Source organism: Lepus europaeus, chromosome 1 (genome assembly GCF_033115175.1).
Source record: "Lepus europaeus isolate LE1 chromosome 1, mLepTim1.pri, whole genome shotgun sequence".
Lineage (NCBI taxonomy): Eukaryota > Metazoa > Chordata > Mammalia > Lagomorpha > Leporidae > Lepus > Lepus europaeus.
Genome location: NC_084827.1, coordinates 101,963,459 through 101,980,132, shown reverse-complemented (window position 1 = coordinate 101,980,132; position 16,674 = coordinate 101,963,459). Strand labels below are relative to the sequence as shown.

Below are 16,674 nucleotides of genomic sequence, written 5' to 3'. Positions count from 1 at the left end.
CTGACATTGTGGCATAATGGGTAAAGCCACTTCCTACGATGCTGGCATCCTATGTGGGCACAAAGGTTTGAGTCCCAGTTGCTCTACTTCCCATCCAGCTCTCTGCTGATGTGCCTGAGAAAGCAGTGGAGGATGGTGCAAGTCCTTGGGCCCCTGCACCCATGTCGGAGACCCCAAAGAGGCTTCTGGCTCCTGGCTTCAGTCTGGCCCAGTTCCAGCCATTGCAGCCATCTGGGGAGTGAACCAGATGATGGAGGACATCTCTCTCTGTCTCTTCTCTCTATTTGTAATTCTACCTTTCAAATAAATGAATTAATCTTATAAAAAGAGAGAAAGAGAGAAAAGAAACTTATTCCAAAAATTCCAAAAAAGCTCATGGAACATGTGGAATTTAATTATCTTTCCACTGTTGAAAGGTCTGCTTTATTGTTTAAGTGAAGAAAAGTTTCTGGGTGGATATAGATATTTGAGCACTTATTTTTATTTATTCTAATTAAAGATGGAACTAGAAACAGGACTAGCATATCTTTTTAGCAAACAGAAAATGAGAAGGGAAAGTCAGATGGAGTGGCCATTTGAAAGCATTGTAGATGTTATTGAAGAATCCTTTCCATTCCTTTCAAACTCATCAGGGTGAGATTAAGCTGTTCTAAACCGGGATTAGAATAATGTTTCACCACATCTCAAGTTCTGATCCCGTGTAGATATCCTTGGTACTTATTCATTTTTTAGCTCAGCAAGGAATGCAAATCTCCTATTAATTCCTATCACTAACCCATGCACACGTAGCACAACCAGGAATAGTTATGTACCTGAAACTTTTGGCTGTAATTAAATAGGGATGGATGGATGGATAGATAGATAGATAGATAGATAGATAGGCAGACAGACAATCTGTCATTTTCTTCTAGACAGTGTAGGACATGTTTGCCTCTTTTCTCTGCCACAGGATACCACAGTACCAAGATGGGTGTGGGACTGCATGGAGAAAATGTGATTGAAGACAATTTAGTCTTAGCACAAACTGAGAACTGAAGTAGAGAGTGTATGAAAAAAACAAAATTGTTATCAGAAGGTCAATTAAAAGTAGCATCTAGAAATGGCTTGAAGAATAGTCTCTCAGACCCTCTGGCTATTCTGCGATTGACTCTAGAGCAAGCCAGGTGGTCAGGAGTTGCTCACCCAGCCCTCACAGTATCAGCTTGTTCATAGTGTCACTTTTACTTGCTTGCTCTTCAGCATTAGGTATTCTGCGAAACTCATCTTTGTGTCCACGGTGAGGGTCGTGATAACTTATTCTGTTTCCTGGTTTCAGTCACCCTAATTTTCTTGAAACAAAGCCAATATGATCACTGTAGAAATTTGTAAATTCTTGTAACTTTAAAGAAAAATATTAAAGTCACCTGTAATACAAGTATCTAAAAACACAGTTTAATATTTGGTATGCATCCTTCAAGTTATTTTTCTACATACATATACTTGTTTTTAAGATAGTTGGGATTATACTGTTTGTTACTTTTTTCTCCCCACTTAATGATTTTGGTCTTACTTCTTGCCCTACTATTAGTGTTCACCTATGGTTCTCTTTATTCCTTTCACCCGTAATGTTAACATATTCAGGGTAGCTATTTACTGTGTATCTTCCTAAGCTGCTTTAAGTCTTTGGAACATAAAAGGATATTTATAAATAATACGTTACATCAAGTGCAGTGGGAAGAGGTTGAAAGACTTTAAATAGAATAGTAACAATATACTATTTTTACTTCAGTAAAATGACACTGGGTGGGGAAGGAACCAGGTAGAGATAGTTATTTTAATATAAATGCATGCAGGAATTGGTGTAAGCCTGAAATAAGGCGTGTGTACAGTATGTGAGGTGCAGCAGTTCTGGGTCTACCAAGTCCAGAGTGTGACTGTGGCAGTGAGTTACTCAAGCATGTAGGAGCAAAAGTGCAGAGAATTAGAAGAGGTCAAAAGGCTTGGGAACAGGGTGGGTCCTCCACATGAACACCAGTGATCATAATTCAATGATAGGGCTAAGCAGGCTGAGCAAGACTTGGTACATCTGCTTAGTGAATGTTGCAGGCAGACAAGGATTCTGCCTGTTTGCAGTGACAAGAAGGGAGTAAACCTCCTAGGAAGTCACTGAGAGATATGAACATTCCTACTACCTACTTCTTAACAACCCTTTGGCATCTTAGAGTGGAAGAACAAATGGCCTTCCCTCCTGGGTGCTGAAAGTGGATTATTTTCTTAGAAAAGTTAGGTCAAGAATTTTAATAAAGACCAAAATTAAAAAAAAAAAAGAATTTTAGAGGCTGGTGCTGTGTTGCGGCAGGTAAGGCCACCACCTGTGGTGCCTATATCCCATATGGGCACCAGATTCAAGTGCTGGCTGCTCCGCTGCTCCACTTCTGATGCAGCTCCCTGCTAGTATGCCCAGGAAAGCAGCAGAAAATGGCCCAGGTGCTCAGTCCCCTGCACCCATGTAGGAGATAAAGCTCCTGGCTCCTGGCTTTGGCCTGGCTCAGCCCTGGCTATGTTGCAGGAATCTGCTGTGTGAACCAGCCAATGGGAGATATTGTCTCTTCCCTCCTCCTCCTCCTCTTCCTCCCTCCCTTCCTCTGTCTGTCTATCCTTCTGTGACTCTGCCTTTCAAATGGATAAAATAAATTTTTTAAAAAGAATCTTAATAAAGAGATATTTATAGTCTTAATGAAGAGATGCCATATTCAGTAAAGAGACAGATATGGGATGATTTATCTACAATGAAATGGAAGTTTCAGAGGTCCAGGGATGGGGTTGGTGGTAAATGCAGCAAAGGAGAAGGAATCCAGGGCAGTGCAGATAAGAATGCAGGCAAAATCACAAAATCACAAAGAATCAGTCTCCAAAGGGTCACATTTCAGACCACAGCAGGTTAGGGATTACCTGGTCTAAGAGGACAAGTAGAACTCTGGTTGAGAGCATTTCAGAATGAGACCTGGTACTCTGCTGGCAGAGTGGAGAAACTCAAACAGGCCTGGACCCCACAACCCATTCTCTGGATTTGTGCACCTCCGCTGTAAGCCTATCTCAGGATAATGGGGTGATCCAGTCCTTGTTGGAATGAAAAGATAAATGTTTACAGACTTCTGGCACACAACAGCATACATTGAATGAAAAAGCCTCTCCCTCAGACAAGTGTGAGAACAGCAGTGTGGGATCTACCAGGCCTGTGGCATTAAGAAGAGGGAAACATATATTCATGTATCTGTGTGCCACTCAGCCCCTGGGTTATGCATTTTGCATATGTTATACCATTATTCCAGTCCCATTACATTAAGTGTCGGGCCTATTGAACAGATCAGTGGGTGGAGAGAGAGCCAACAGATTAAAAGCCAGTAGCAACTTGAACCAGGCTCCTAAACCAGGTATGCTCAGCTCCAAAGCCCATGTTTTCTCCACTATGCCATGATGTCTCCAGTTTAATCAGCACTTATAGTAGTCCTTATGCCATTTAGCTTTCTGGTTTCTAACAACCAGCAGTTCCAATTATGTGTGAGGCAACATAGCATAATGGTGAAAGCCATAGTCTCTAGGAACTGACACCCTTGATTATAGTTCCAGTCCTGTGGTTTAAATTCTGTGTGACCTTGCACACATTGTGTGTCTTCATTTTCCACATCTGTACAATGAAGATACTAATAGTACCTATCTCGTGTGGTTGTGATGAGTTAAATAAATTAATATTTGTAAAGCACTTGGAATGACAGTAAGTGCTATGAAAAGTGTGTTAAGTATAAAATTAAATTATAGGGGCTGGCACTGTGGCATAGTGGAGTGGAGCCACAGTCTACAGTGCCAGCATTCCACATGGGCACCGGTTAGTGTCCCAGCTGCTCTAGTTCCGATCCAGCTTTCTGCTATGGCCTGGGAAAGCAGAAGATGACCCAAGTGCTTGGGCACCTGTGCTCATGTGGGAGACCCGGAGGAGGCTTCTGGCTCCTGGCTTCATATCGGCCCAGTTCTGGCCATTGCGGCCATTTGGAAAGTGAACCAGAAGATGGAGGATCTCTCTCTCTGCTTCTGTCTCTGCCTTTCTGTAATTCCATCCTTCAAATAAATAAATCAATAAATAAATCAATCTTTAAAGCCCTGGCCTGAAGCACTGGCATCCCATATGGGCACTGGTTCTAGTCCCAGCTACAAAATGTGTTGCAAAAATTCTAAATCTTTAGGTTGATCATGAGGGTCAAAATAATTCAAAAAGGATAAGATGAAGATTGGCACTTGGGATGTATTTCTGTCCCTTACAGGATGAACTCAACTTTGGTTGGTCAGATGGAAAACATCTGCATTTTAGTCGCTGGGCTGAGAATAACCACCAGCTTGAAGACTGTGTAATGTTAGACAAGGATGGATTCTGGAAAACAGTTGATTGTGAAGACAGCCAACCGGGTGCTATTTGCTATTATCCAGGAAGTATGTAAATTTCAAATATTTTGATTCTTAAATTACCCGTCTCATGAATAGTAGAACTGGAGGGAGTGGTTTTTTAAAATCTGGTTTTAGAATTGTGAAGAAGTTATAGTAGTGTCCCTTTTGCAAAATGTGTTGCAAAAAATTTATATTCTAGTAGAATTGTTATTTCAAATATTTTGTGATTAATTTTCGGTTTTGGACATGTTGGCTTTTTATGTCAGCTGACAATGGAGATTGACACTTAAAATCCCAATGTTACTAGCTTCATTTTGCATAGATTTCTTATTTGTATCATTATAGATAACTCTGGTGGCTTGTCTTTCCTGGATCTTAACAGTAACAACTAACATTATTTTTAAGAGTCACTGTTATGATTCAGTTGGTCACAAGTGACAGCAACCAGTTCAAGCTAGCAAAACCCAGAGGGTGGGTCAGAACCCCAAAAGCTTGGAAAGAGCTGAGCCCCCTGGAGAATGGACACTGGGGATCCTGAGGCACTGTCCTCCCCTGTCGTTTCTGTTCCTCTCCGTACATGTGCGCTCTTCTCTGGGTACTTCACTCCATACATGGTGGAGTACGGTAGCTCAGCATCCCCAACTGGATATGCGCTGTCAATTTCTAAATTCCACTATTCAAATCTTAGAAATTGATGGACTCAGCCTGAATCAGGTCTGCAGTCCGTAGCCCCCTCACTGGAAGATGGTTTTACAACTGTCAAGTTTGTGGTGGAAAGTCAACACTCCTTCCCAAAGGGGCTTGTTGTGCTGGGAGACACACTGGGTGGTCCTGGCCACATACTCAGTCAGTTTGATCTATCTTGAGTAGAGCTTATCTATATTTGCATCATCTTGAATCCATGACCTTTTCATAAGATGAAAAATATCAGATTTTTTAGATGCCATGTCTTAAACAGTATTTCCATCTGATTTGGCTAAAGCAATAGCTTATTTAGAATACCAGCTATTTTATTAAAATGAGCCTTTAAAATCAGAGACATCAGTAAGCAGAACCTTGAAAATGAATTTTCAAAGTCACAATTAGTGCCTATTATTAATTTATATGTTCATACAGTTTGTCTGAGTTGGCTCCTTGTACTTGACATTTGCTAATGCAGGAAGACAGAAATTGCATTTAACCTCATTTCTTACATTCCTTCACTTCACAACAGGAGTAAGAATATTGTGTCAAATAATCCCTTTGCTATAGAAAGCCAGCTTTCTATCCACTATGTATATTTGTATATACATAGAGAACACACCTCAGCAGGGTGTTACTTGTTGGGTCCCTGAATATTTCCTACAAATCAAGTATAATGACTAGAAACAGCATTTAACATTTATATCTGAAATTAGAATTCTTATCATTACTTCTTTTCTAGATGAGACTAAAAAAGAGGTCAAACCAGTTAACAGTGTTAAATGTCCATCCCCTGCTCTAAATACTCCATGGATACCCTTTCAGAACTGTTGTTATAATTTCATGATAACTAAGAATCGACACATGGCAATAACACAGGATGAAGTTCATTCTAAATGCCAACAACTGAGTAAGTATATCATACTATCATTAATATTATACGGTAATTTTTTAACATCTCATTTGTGTTACATAAATATTTCTAATTAGCACAAGTAACTAGATATCAGAAACATCTGTCTTCTAATTTCTATATTATCAATGACAAAGTATTAAAATTTTTGTTAAGTCAAAGTGGAATGTATAGGAGTGACCTCTTTCTTTACATGTCCATTCAAAAACTAGTCTGTCTGTATGCATGTAAGCAAGATGGTTCTCCTTCACAAGCAAAGGAAGACCAGAAGGCTGATGTTAAACCAAGCAAAGCTGCGAGTAAAGAAAATAGGTTAGTTTGAGTGTTTGAAAGCTTAGGTATGCCACTAAGAAGCAACTATGCTGAAATACACATTTCACACTTACAGCCCTCAAGACTCTTCACACATTTTCTAGGAAATCCACCAAAAATTTGTGACTTCTGAATGACTGATAGAACGATGAACTTTGTGGAAAGTTCCTACAGAAAATATCAAGCTATTATTTCAAAGTGTACTCTGTATAACACTCGTCTTGAGAGGTGTTCTGGAAAAAAAAAATCCTTAGAAACAGAACAGGTTTGAACAACACTAGACATGATAGCCTCCTATTGGACATTATCCAGTGTACACTTACCTATATTTTAAGCAATACTGGCATAAGCGAACTTTGTATAACTTTGTTTAATCTATTGTTTGCAAACTTTTTATCCATGTAGACCTTTTCTGAGGCACTCTCTATTAAATAGGACATATTGAACTTTTTGGCCTCTAAAATAATAGTAACCACTAAGGAAAAGGAACATCTGTCTTATAGCCCATCCAAGAAGTTTTACTTATTACACAATAGTCTTGGAGAATATATCATTAATATGAGTGGATTTGTGTCAACCAACAAGGATCTTTAAGTCGGGAGGTGGGGGAGTAAAGTGAATCAGTGTTTTACATTTTCTATTCAGTTACTAGTTTTCTACTAGAAAACCAATTTAAAGTAAAAATATTTGAAAATTTCTTAACCCATGCATTTTAATACAAGGAGATAGTGTGAATTCATGTTTTTCTAACTTTCCATTCTTTCAGTTTTAGAATAAATTGAGAATAACACTTTTGAATCTGTTTACATAAAATATTTTGAATGACTATTAAAATTATTAACTATTTTATATAACAGATCCAAAATCACAAATGCTAAGCATTCGAGATGAAAAGGAGAATAACTTTGTTCTTGAGCAACTTCTACACTACAATTATATGGCTTCATGGGTCCTGCTAGGGATAACATATGAAAGTAAGTTGGGCATTGCCAATTTTCTCTGTGTATATTCATACTTTATTATAAATATTTATCAAACCCCAAAAGTTTAGTTTTTCAAAGGATATGTTTTTAATATATAAAAGTGAAATTCTGCAGTTAGTATAATATAAACACCAATACAATTTTTGCATCTCTTCTCTGCCATTAATATACCTTTACTATCAAGCTTTAGTTAAATAGAGGAAAATAATTTCTTTCTGCACTCTGCCTTCTAGCAACCCAAAACTAACCAAAAATGAGTACTCCTGTATAAATCTCCAATACTTACTTTATATCTTATCTAAGTATATGAAATGAATGAGCACACAATCACATTTCTATTAATATTCTACCTTTGACTTGATGTATACATACATAAGCATAAGAGAAATGAGACAGGGCCAGGCATTGTAGTACAGCAGATTAAGCCAACTTGGGATGCCTGCATCCTGTATTGGAGTGCCGGTTCCCATCCTGAATCCTCCACCTCCAGTCTAGCTTCCCTAATGCACCTGTGAAAGCAGCAGGTGATGGCAGGTGTACTTTGCTCCCTGCTATCAACATAGGAGACCCAGATGGAATTTCTAGCTCCTGGCTTTAGCTTAGCCTGGCCCCAACTGTTGTGGGCATTTAAGGAGTGAACCAACAGATAAAAACCACTTCCCTCTTATATTCATTCATTCTCTCCCTCCCTCCCTCCCTCCTCTCTCTCCCTCTCTCCCTTCCTCCTCTTTCTCCCTTTCTCCCTCCCTTTTCTCTCTCCCTCTCTCCCTCCCTCCTCTCTCTCACACATTGCCTTTCAAAGAAGTAAATAAATCTTCTAAAATTTAAGAGAGAGAGAAAGAGAGAGAGATACATTGTATGACAGTAGAGTAGAATATTTGAAATTTGGACTGAATTTTACAAATCCAAACTATTACTGCTATGAAAAAAATTTTAAACGTAGAGTTTAATATAGGAGAAATGAGACCATTTTGAAAGATACTCAGAAATGTCTTGAAAATCAGCAGTTTTGAAATTAGAGAAAAGAGAATCAGTATGTGAGCATAAAGCACCGAAAGCAGACATTTATCTTTTTTTTTTTTTTTTGACAGGCAGAGTGGACAGTGAGAGAGAGAGACAGAGAGACAGGTCTTCCTTTTTCCGTTGGTTCACCCTCCAATGGCCGCCACGGCCGGCGTGCTGCAGCCAGCGCACCTCGCTGATCCGGAGGCAGGAGCCAGGTGCTTATCCTGGTCTCCCATGGGGTGCAGGGCCCAAGCACTTGGGCCATCCTCCACTGCACTCCCTGGCCACAGCAGAGAGCTGGCCTGGAAGAGGTGTAACCGGGACAGAATCCGGCGCTGAAAGGTGGAGGATTAGCCTATTGAGCCGCCACAGCGCCGGCCCAGACATTTATCTTAAAAAGGATTTAATAAGGGGCACTGGACAATGATAGTGAGAAATGAGGTAAAAAAGCAGCTCACTCCCTCAAATGTGACCAGTTTAAAAATAGGATTCTCCTTTGTTGTCTACCCTGTTTCTAACGGCTGTCAAGATTTTCCTTGAATGTTTATCACTAACAGATTAATTAATGAAAATTGAACTATCAAGCAATAGGTAAGGCTTAGGTTGTCAGTTGAGGGTGAGTTCATCATACTAGGAGTTAGTTGGCCCAAGACTTTTCTCCAACGGTACTTGAGTGCCCTTGCATTTAATAGTGGAGAAAAATAGGGTGGTAGTAGTAAACTTCCCAACTTTACTTGAAAGTGACTGAAGAAACCATGATCTTGTCCTGATATCTAAGACATAGAGATCTGAATTTTACCCTGTGAAATTACCAAATTACCAGGAAAATGGGCATGTGTAGTTAATGATATCATTCTTTGTACCAATTTTTAATTTTAAAGGCTTAGCAAAACTTTTTTTTCAAAAGCTTTACTGAGATATATTCCCATACCAAACAATTCAACCATTTGAAATATATAATTTAAGGGGTTTTAGTATACTCACAGGTTGTGTAACTATCACTAAGAAACACAGTGCCCATCAGCATTCCCTCCCTGTCTCTTACTCTATTCCTAGTCTTTAGCAACTACCTACTTTCTGTCTCTCCAGATGACCTACTCTAGACATTTCATACAAATGTGATCATATAATAAGTATGATACAATATGAATGGCTTCTTCAATTTAACATGAAGATTTATTTCAAGATTCATTCATATTATAGCATAGAGTAGTATGACATTCCTTTTCATGGCTGAATAATACAGTTTATGGATATATGACATGTTATTTATCCATTGATCAGTGGATAGAATTAGGTCGTTTTAACAGTGGTTACTATGAATCATGCTTCTCTGAATGTATATAAACAAGTTTTTTGTGGTGAACCTATATTTCCATTTCTCTTGGGTATATACCTAGGAATGAAATGGCTAAGTTTTTAACTAACAAATTTGAAGAACTATCAAATTGTTTTCCAAAACAGCTGTACCATTTTCCATTCCCACCACTAGTATATGAGAGTTCCACTTTCTGTATGTGTATGCCAACATTTTTTTTGCAGCAGCCATAAGTAAAGCTTTACTGGAACACAGCCACACACTCATTTTTTTAAAAGATTTATTTATTTGAAAGTCAAAGTTACACAGAGAGAGAAGGAGAGGAAGAGAGTGAAGGAGAGGCAAAGAGAAAGAGAGGTCTTCCATGTGCTGGTTCACTCCCCAGTTGATCACAATGGCCAGAGCTGCGCCGATCCAAAGCCAGGATTCAGGGGCTTCCTCCAAGTCTTCCCACATGGGTGCAGGGGCGCAAGAACTTAGGCCATCTTCTACTGCTTTCCCAGGACAAAGCTGAGAGCTGGATTGGAAGTGGAGCAGCCAGGACTCGAACCAGCTCCCATATGGGATGCCAGCACTGCAGGCAGCATCTTTACTTGCTACGCCACAGTGCTGGTGCACACACTTATTTTAATATTGTAAATTTTTGTTTTCAAGCTCCAGTGGCAGAATTGAGTATTTGTGACAGAGCTATATTTGTCTTTGTCTTTTCATTATACCCATCCAGTTAGGTGTAAAGTGATATCTCATTGAGGTTTTTATTGCATTTCCCTATAGCTAATAATATTAAGCATCTTTTCATTTACTGACTATTCATAAATAATCCTTCAAGAAGTCTTTATTCAGAACCTTTGTCAATTAAAAGAATTTTCAAAGATTTATTTGTTTATTTGAAAGGCAGAGTTATAGAAAGGAGGAGGCAGAGGTAGAGGTAGAGAGATCTTCCATCCATTGGTTCACTCCCCAGATGGCCACAACTGCTGGAGCTGGACCAGGAGTCAGGTGCTTCTTCTGGGTCTCCCACATGGGTGCAGGGACCGAAGCACTTGGGCCATCTTCTACTGCTTTCCCAGGCCATAGCAGAGAGCTGGATCAGAAGTGGAGCAGCTGGGACTCAAACTGGGGCCCATATAGGATGCTGGCACTTCAGGCAGTGGCTTTACCCGCTACACCACAGCACTGGTCCCAATTAAAAGAATTTTTTTAAAGAGTTATTTATTTGAGAAGCAAAATTACAGATATAGAGAGGGAAATACAGAGAGAAAGAGAGATTTTCCATCTACTTGTTCACTCCCCACATGGCTGCAATTGGCATAGCTGGGCTGGTCCAAAGTGAGGAGCCAGGAGCTTCTTCTGTCTTCCACATGACTGCAGGGGCCCAAGCACTTGGGCCATCTTCCACTGCTTTCCCAGGCTATTAGCAGGGAGCTGGATTAGAAGTGGAGCAGCCAGGACTCGAAGTGGCACCCATATAGGATACTGGCACTACAGGTAGAGGCTTAACCTACTAAACCACAGCACAGGCCCCAAAGAAAATTTTTTGAGAAACAGGTAGGAAAAGAATGAGGGTGCTCCTTCCCATTAGTTTATTCCTCAAATGCCCATGATGGCTGAGGCTGGGCATGGCCAAAGCTGGGAGCCAGGAACTCAATCTGGTCCTCTCACCTGGGTGACAGAAATCCAATTACTTAACACACCACTCTGCCTCCCATGGTCTGCATTAGCAGGAAGCTGGAAGCAAGAGCCAGAGCCAGGCTTGAACCTATGTTTGCCAATGTATGATGCAGCGTCTTAACCAGAGTCTTAACCAATAGGCTAATTGACCCTGCATCTTTAATTTTATTTATGACTGGGAGACAGATGGACAGAGCGCTCATCTACTGGCACAGTCCCCAAATGAATTCTGGGGCTGACTTGGGCCAAAGCCAGGAACCAAAAGATTAATACATATCTCCCACATGAGTAACAAAAATTCAACTACTTGAGCCATCATCTTCTGCCTCCAGAGTGCGTATTACCAGGACTCTGTAATCAAGAGCAGAGCAAGGACTTGAACCCAGGTGCTCTGATATGATATGTGGGCATCCTAAGAAGTAACTTAGGCTAAATACCCTCCCCTGCCCATTTTTAAATTTGAGTTGTCTTTTTATTATCAAGTTGTAAACATTCTTTATATATTCTGAATAGAAATCTCTTGTTGGATAAATGATTTTCAAATACTTTTTCCCATCACTTTCCTGTTAGCATAAATTTTTAACTTTGATGAAAATCGTTTTTTTCTTTTGCCACCTGTGCATGTCTAAGAAGGTTTTGCCTATCCCAGGGTTATGCAGACTTTGACACCTATGTTTTCTTCTAAGAAAACTGCTTTTACATTTAGATCTATGATCAATATTGAGTTGATGTTTGTGTATGGCGAAAGAAGGGGGACCACCTTCAACTTTTGCATGTGGACATGAAGTTTTCCAATACCATTTGTTGAGCAGGGTTGTTCTTTTCACACTGAATTGTCTTGATGATTTTAAAAGTCAGTTGACCATGGGGCCAGTGCTTTGGCGAAGTGGGAAAAGCCATTGTCTGCAATGCTGACATCCCAGATGAGCACCGATTCAAGTCCCAACTGCTCCACTTCAAACCCAGCTCCCTGCTGGTAGCCTGGGAAAGGCAATGGAAGATGGCTAATGTTACTCATGTAGGAGACCAGGAAGAAGCTTATGGCTCTTGGCTTCAGCCTGGCCTCATCCTGGCCATTGCAGCCTTCTGGGGAGTGAACCAATGAATGGAAGACCTCTCTGTCTCTTCTCCCCTCTCTGTATGACTCTGACTTTCAAATAAATAAATAAATCTTTTTAAAACTTGGCCATGAGTATGCACAGTGTGTATAGTTTAGGTCCAGAGAAGAGATTTCTGTCACTAATTTTTTAATATGCCAATTTTAATAACATAGTTATGTTCATTTCCAGTTAAACACATAAACAAATGTAAATTTGATGAAAAACAATAAAATCTTATTGAAGAATAACATTAGCCTTTAATTTTCATGTTTATAATTTGTGGTTTCCAAATGAAAAATAAGCTTGATTTATTGTTTTACTCAGGAACTATTTTGAAAGGATATTAATAATCATACAGTCTTTTAGAAAGTACGGAAAGGCACAAGAAAACTAGTCAAGTTTGAAATAACTGGAATTCAAGCTTTGATTTAATCTTTAAGCATAGAAAAAATGTGTATTCTCTAGATAATTCTCTTACGTGGTTTGATAAGACTACGCTGTCATATACACACTGGAGAGCAGGAAGACCAGCTGTAAAAAATGACAAGTTTTTGGCTGGCTTGAGTACTGATGGCTTCTGGGATATTCAGACCTTTAACGTTGTTGAAGAAGCACTTTATTTCTACCAGCACAGCATTCTTGCTTGTAAAATTGAAATGGGTAAGTATGCTAAGGTGGAGTTTCAACTCCAGGGAAAGAGAATATAAGGCCATTAGCTTCACTAGTGGCAGTCATGCTGTGTGCGTGTGTGTGTGTGTGTGTGTTTAATGCTTCAGTCCTGTGTGAAGTCTACAGAGGTAGGAGCAGGCATGGTCCCTAGTGTCATGGCCTTGGCCTCAAGGAACAAAATGTATTTGAGGAAATAGCCTTAAATCCCTATCTTATGTAGGCTAGCCTTAGATTATTAGGTACAGACTTGAATATATAGAGAAGTAAAAATAAATTAGGGAAATAAAGAATAATGAAATAATGAAAACAAATAATGCCTTCAGAAGAAGGTGAAACTTGGCTGGACCTTAAAGGATGGAGATGACTTATATGAAGAAGAAAGTGTATTTGCTTATCATTTCAACAATCCAGGAAAAATGAATGTCTCTCCAACCTTGACTAACTCTGAAATAAATCTATTACAATCCATGTTAGTTTTTAAGACTTTTCTAGCCTAAAAATGGTTATTACTGCCCATCTTTACAAAGTCTTCAGTCACCAGAGCCCATCACAGTGACATCCAGGCTGATGGCCTCCCCTCACAGGGCTACAAAATAACCATGAACATCATTCACTATTTTGCTCAAATTGTTCCAGGTTTGGCCATTAGGAGCTCTTTCACTTGGCTTCTGTGTCCCTTTGAAACACCCTCATCATGGTTATTTTATTGTTTGTTTTTAACACTTCCTTACTTTTTGGTTACTTTATTTATTTTTAGTCTTAATTTCACCTAATCCTAAAATCTGGTTTATCAAACAGACTTCCTGACTCCTGTATTTCAGATGAATCTCTCTTCTACTCAAACTTACATATACTAGTGGTTATTAGTTTTGCCATCATTTCAGATATAGTCATTGTCTCCAACTAATATGTGAGCTCCCTTAATATAAGACTGTGTTTATACATTTTAATCAACCATGCCATTAATATTTAAGAGCCTGTTACATATGCTGTAACAAGCAAAAAAGGAAAATGTATATTTGACTTATTTGATAATGAATCTAGTTGTATTTAACTTATGAAATGATTGTATATCATCTTATTGAAAATATATAAAATAAATTTAATCACTAACAATTTAAATATTACAGTGGATTACAAAGAAGAATATAATACCACACTGCCACAGTTCATTCCATATAAAGATGATATTTATAACGTTATTCAAAAAAAGGTAACATGGTATGAAGCATTAAATGCATGTTCTCAAAGTGGAGGTCAATTGGCAAGTGTCCATGATCAAAATGGCCAGCTCTTCCTGGAAGATATTGTAAAACGTGATGGATTTCCACTGTGGGTTGGGCTCTCAAGTCATGATGTAAGTCTTGCTTTGTTTTCTAGAAATTTCCTAAATCTGTTAATTTGAGGTTTAGAAATTTGAGCATAAAATATTAATTCAAAGTGCAACACTACATTAAGTCCTGAATCTCAGTTTGCATAGCATGGTGCTTTTATACTGTTTACAACACAGAACAAATTAAAAACTAAATTTGTAGAATGCAGTAGGCTACCCGAGACCAGTGGTTTAATATTTCAACAAAGCCTCTGAAGCCTATTCGGGGTACACATATAGAAACTAGCAGAGAATCAGAAAATCCTGAGTTTTAGCAGTAGCAGCAGGTCTCCTATTTACTTGTTGGGTAATTGTGAGCAAGTTATTTAACCTTTGCAACCTCATTTCCTCACCTGTAAAATCAGATAACAGTATTTTGTTGAGATTTTAATATAAAATTTTATGTAGGATGCCAACTGAAATTTTAACAAGCTTAGAATTCATAAATGTGTAAGGTCTTCCTACTTTTCCTCTAGGAATTAGCAGTAGTTAAAATTAGTCTTCTGCTGGCAAACATTCTTCTGTGTCACTACTTGAATCTCATTAATGAGTATATTTGTATAGTTATAATAGTGCTTGGCATAAAAAATCAGCTATTGAAATTAGAGTTTTAGGCCTAATTTAAATAGTCTTAAGAACAAAGGATGGAAAATAAACAAAATAAAGGATAGCAAGTTAAAATTCATCTTCTCATTATGAGTTCCTTGGGAAGTATTTTCATTTTCTAGTCTCCTGCTGTTTGATGTCCTCTGTCATGTGAAAGTTGTAGGCAGAGACTCAACCATAAAACTATGAACTATAGGAAACAATATTCAGAATACTGTGAAGGTTGGAACTGTAATTGTGACAAAAGGAAGCCACTTGACTGTCATTTAATTTCAAGTGTTACATAAATTCATGATTAAAGGCCGGCGCCGCGGCTCACTTGGCTAATCCTCCACCTGCGGCGCCGGCACCCCGGGTTCTAGTCCCGGTTGGGGCGCCAGATTCTGTCCCAATTGCCCCTCTTCCAGTCCAGCTCTCTGCTGTGGCCCGGGAAGGCAGCAGAGGATGGCCCAAGTGCTTGGGTTCTGCACCTGCACGGGAGACCAGGAGAAGCACCTGGCTCCTGGCTTTGGATCGGCGCAGCGCGCTGGCTGTGGTGGCCATTGGGGACAGTGAACCAACGGAAAAGGGAGGACCTTTCTCTCTGTCTCTTTCTCTCTCTCATTGTCCACTCTGCCTGTCAAAAAAAAAATTCATGATTTAAAAACATAAATCTAAGGACAGAGGATAATAACTCTATTATAAAGTTTAAAATCTTTATTTAATTATGGCAGAACAAATAGATCAGTGCATCTACAATACTTGTAAGCAAATAAAACTAATTCTCTATTCCAATATTTCTTAAAGTATGTATGTTGTTCCTTGTGTTCTTTTTGAATTCATACGTCTGCATTCAGCTTATCTCTTTACTCTTGAAACAGGGCAGTGAATCAAGTTTTGAATGGTCTGATGGCAGTGCATTTGACTACATCCCATGGAAAGGCCAAAAGGCACCTGGAGATTGTGTTGTCTTGGATCCAAAAGGAATTTGGAAACATGAAAAGTGCAGCTCTGTTAAGGATGGTGCTATTTGTTATAAATCTACAAAATGTATGACTTCATTTCCAATAATTATGTTTACTAAAATATAGTATAATGTATGCACATGGTTAAATACTTAATGGAAATTTTAATAGATTTTAAATGCAGTTGATCTACAAGTTATATAAAAATAATTTTGATACTTGGTTAATAGAAACAGATACAGTATGTGCACTCAGGGAATTTGTTCCCAAAGACTTTCAATTATTGTAGCACCAAGTAAATTTTACTCCTGACAGACAGAGAAGAGGTTTTGTGGCAGACAGGAGGCAGGCAGAGATCTTGCATCTGCTGGTTTACTCCACAAATGCTCACAACAGCTAGAGCTGGGCCAGGGTGAAAGCCAGGAGCCTGGAACTCAATCCAGATCCCCACATGGGTGGCAGGGACCCAAGCACTTTAACCATAATCTGCTGCTTCCTAGGGTGCCCATTAGAAAGAAGCTCGCCCAGAAGCAGAGTAGCCAGGACTTGAAATAGGCACTCTGATATAGGATGTGGGCATCCCAAATGGCAACTTAATGACTGCACCAAACGCTTGCCTGAGATACTCCTTTAAAGAAACAGTTAATAAACTGACTTCTTAGTGGTTAGCTACTTGAGAAA

At 39.1% G+C, this 16,674-nt stretch overlaps 1 protein-coding gene across 3 annotated transcripts in view; it reads left to right on the top strand.

Moving 5' to 3' along the window:
• The window catches only part of LY75 (lymphocyte antigen 75), a 155,090-nt gene that overhangs the window by 78,261 nt on the left and 60,155 nt on the right, over window positions 1–16,674 (top strand). For all 3 annotated transcript variants that reach the window (XM_062187232.1, XM_062187228.1, XM_062187225.1), the window contains exons 26-31: window positions 4,299–4,464; window positions 5,843–6,010; window positions 7,183–7,299; window positions 12,868–13,062; window positions 14,202–14,428; window positions 15,910–16,078. In XM_062187232.1, the coding sequence (XP_062043216.1) occupies window positions 4,299–4,464; window positions 5,843–6,010; window positions 7,183–7,299; window positions 12,868–13,062; window positions 14,202–14,428; window positions 15,910–16,078 (1,042 nt within the window). The remainder of the gene's footprint in view (window positions 1–4,298; window positions 4,465–5,842; window positions 6,011–7,182; window positions 7,300–12,867; window positions 13,063–14,201; window positions 14,429–15,909; window positions 16,079–16,674) is intronic.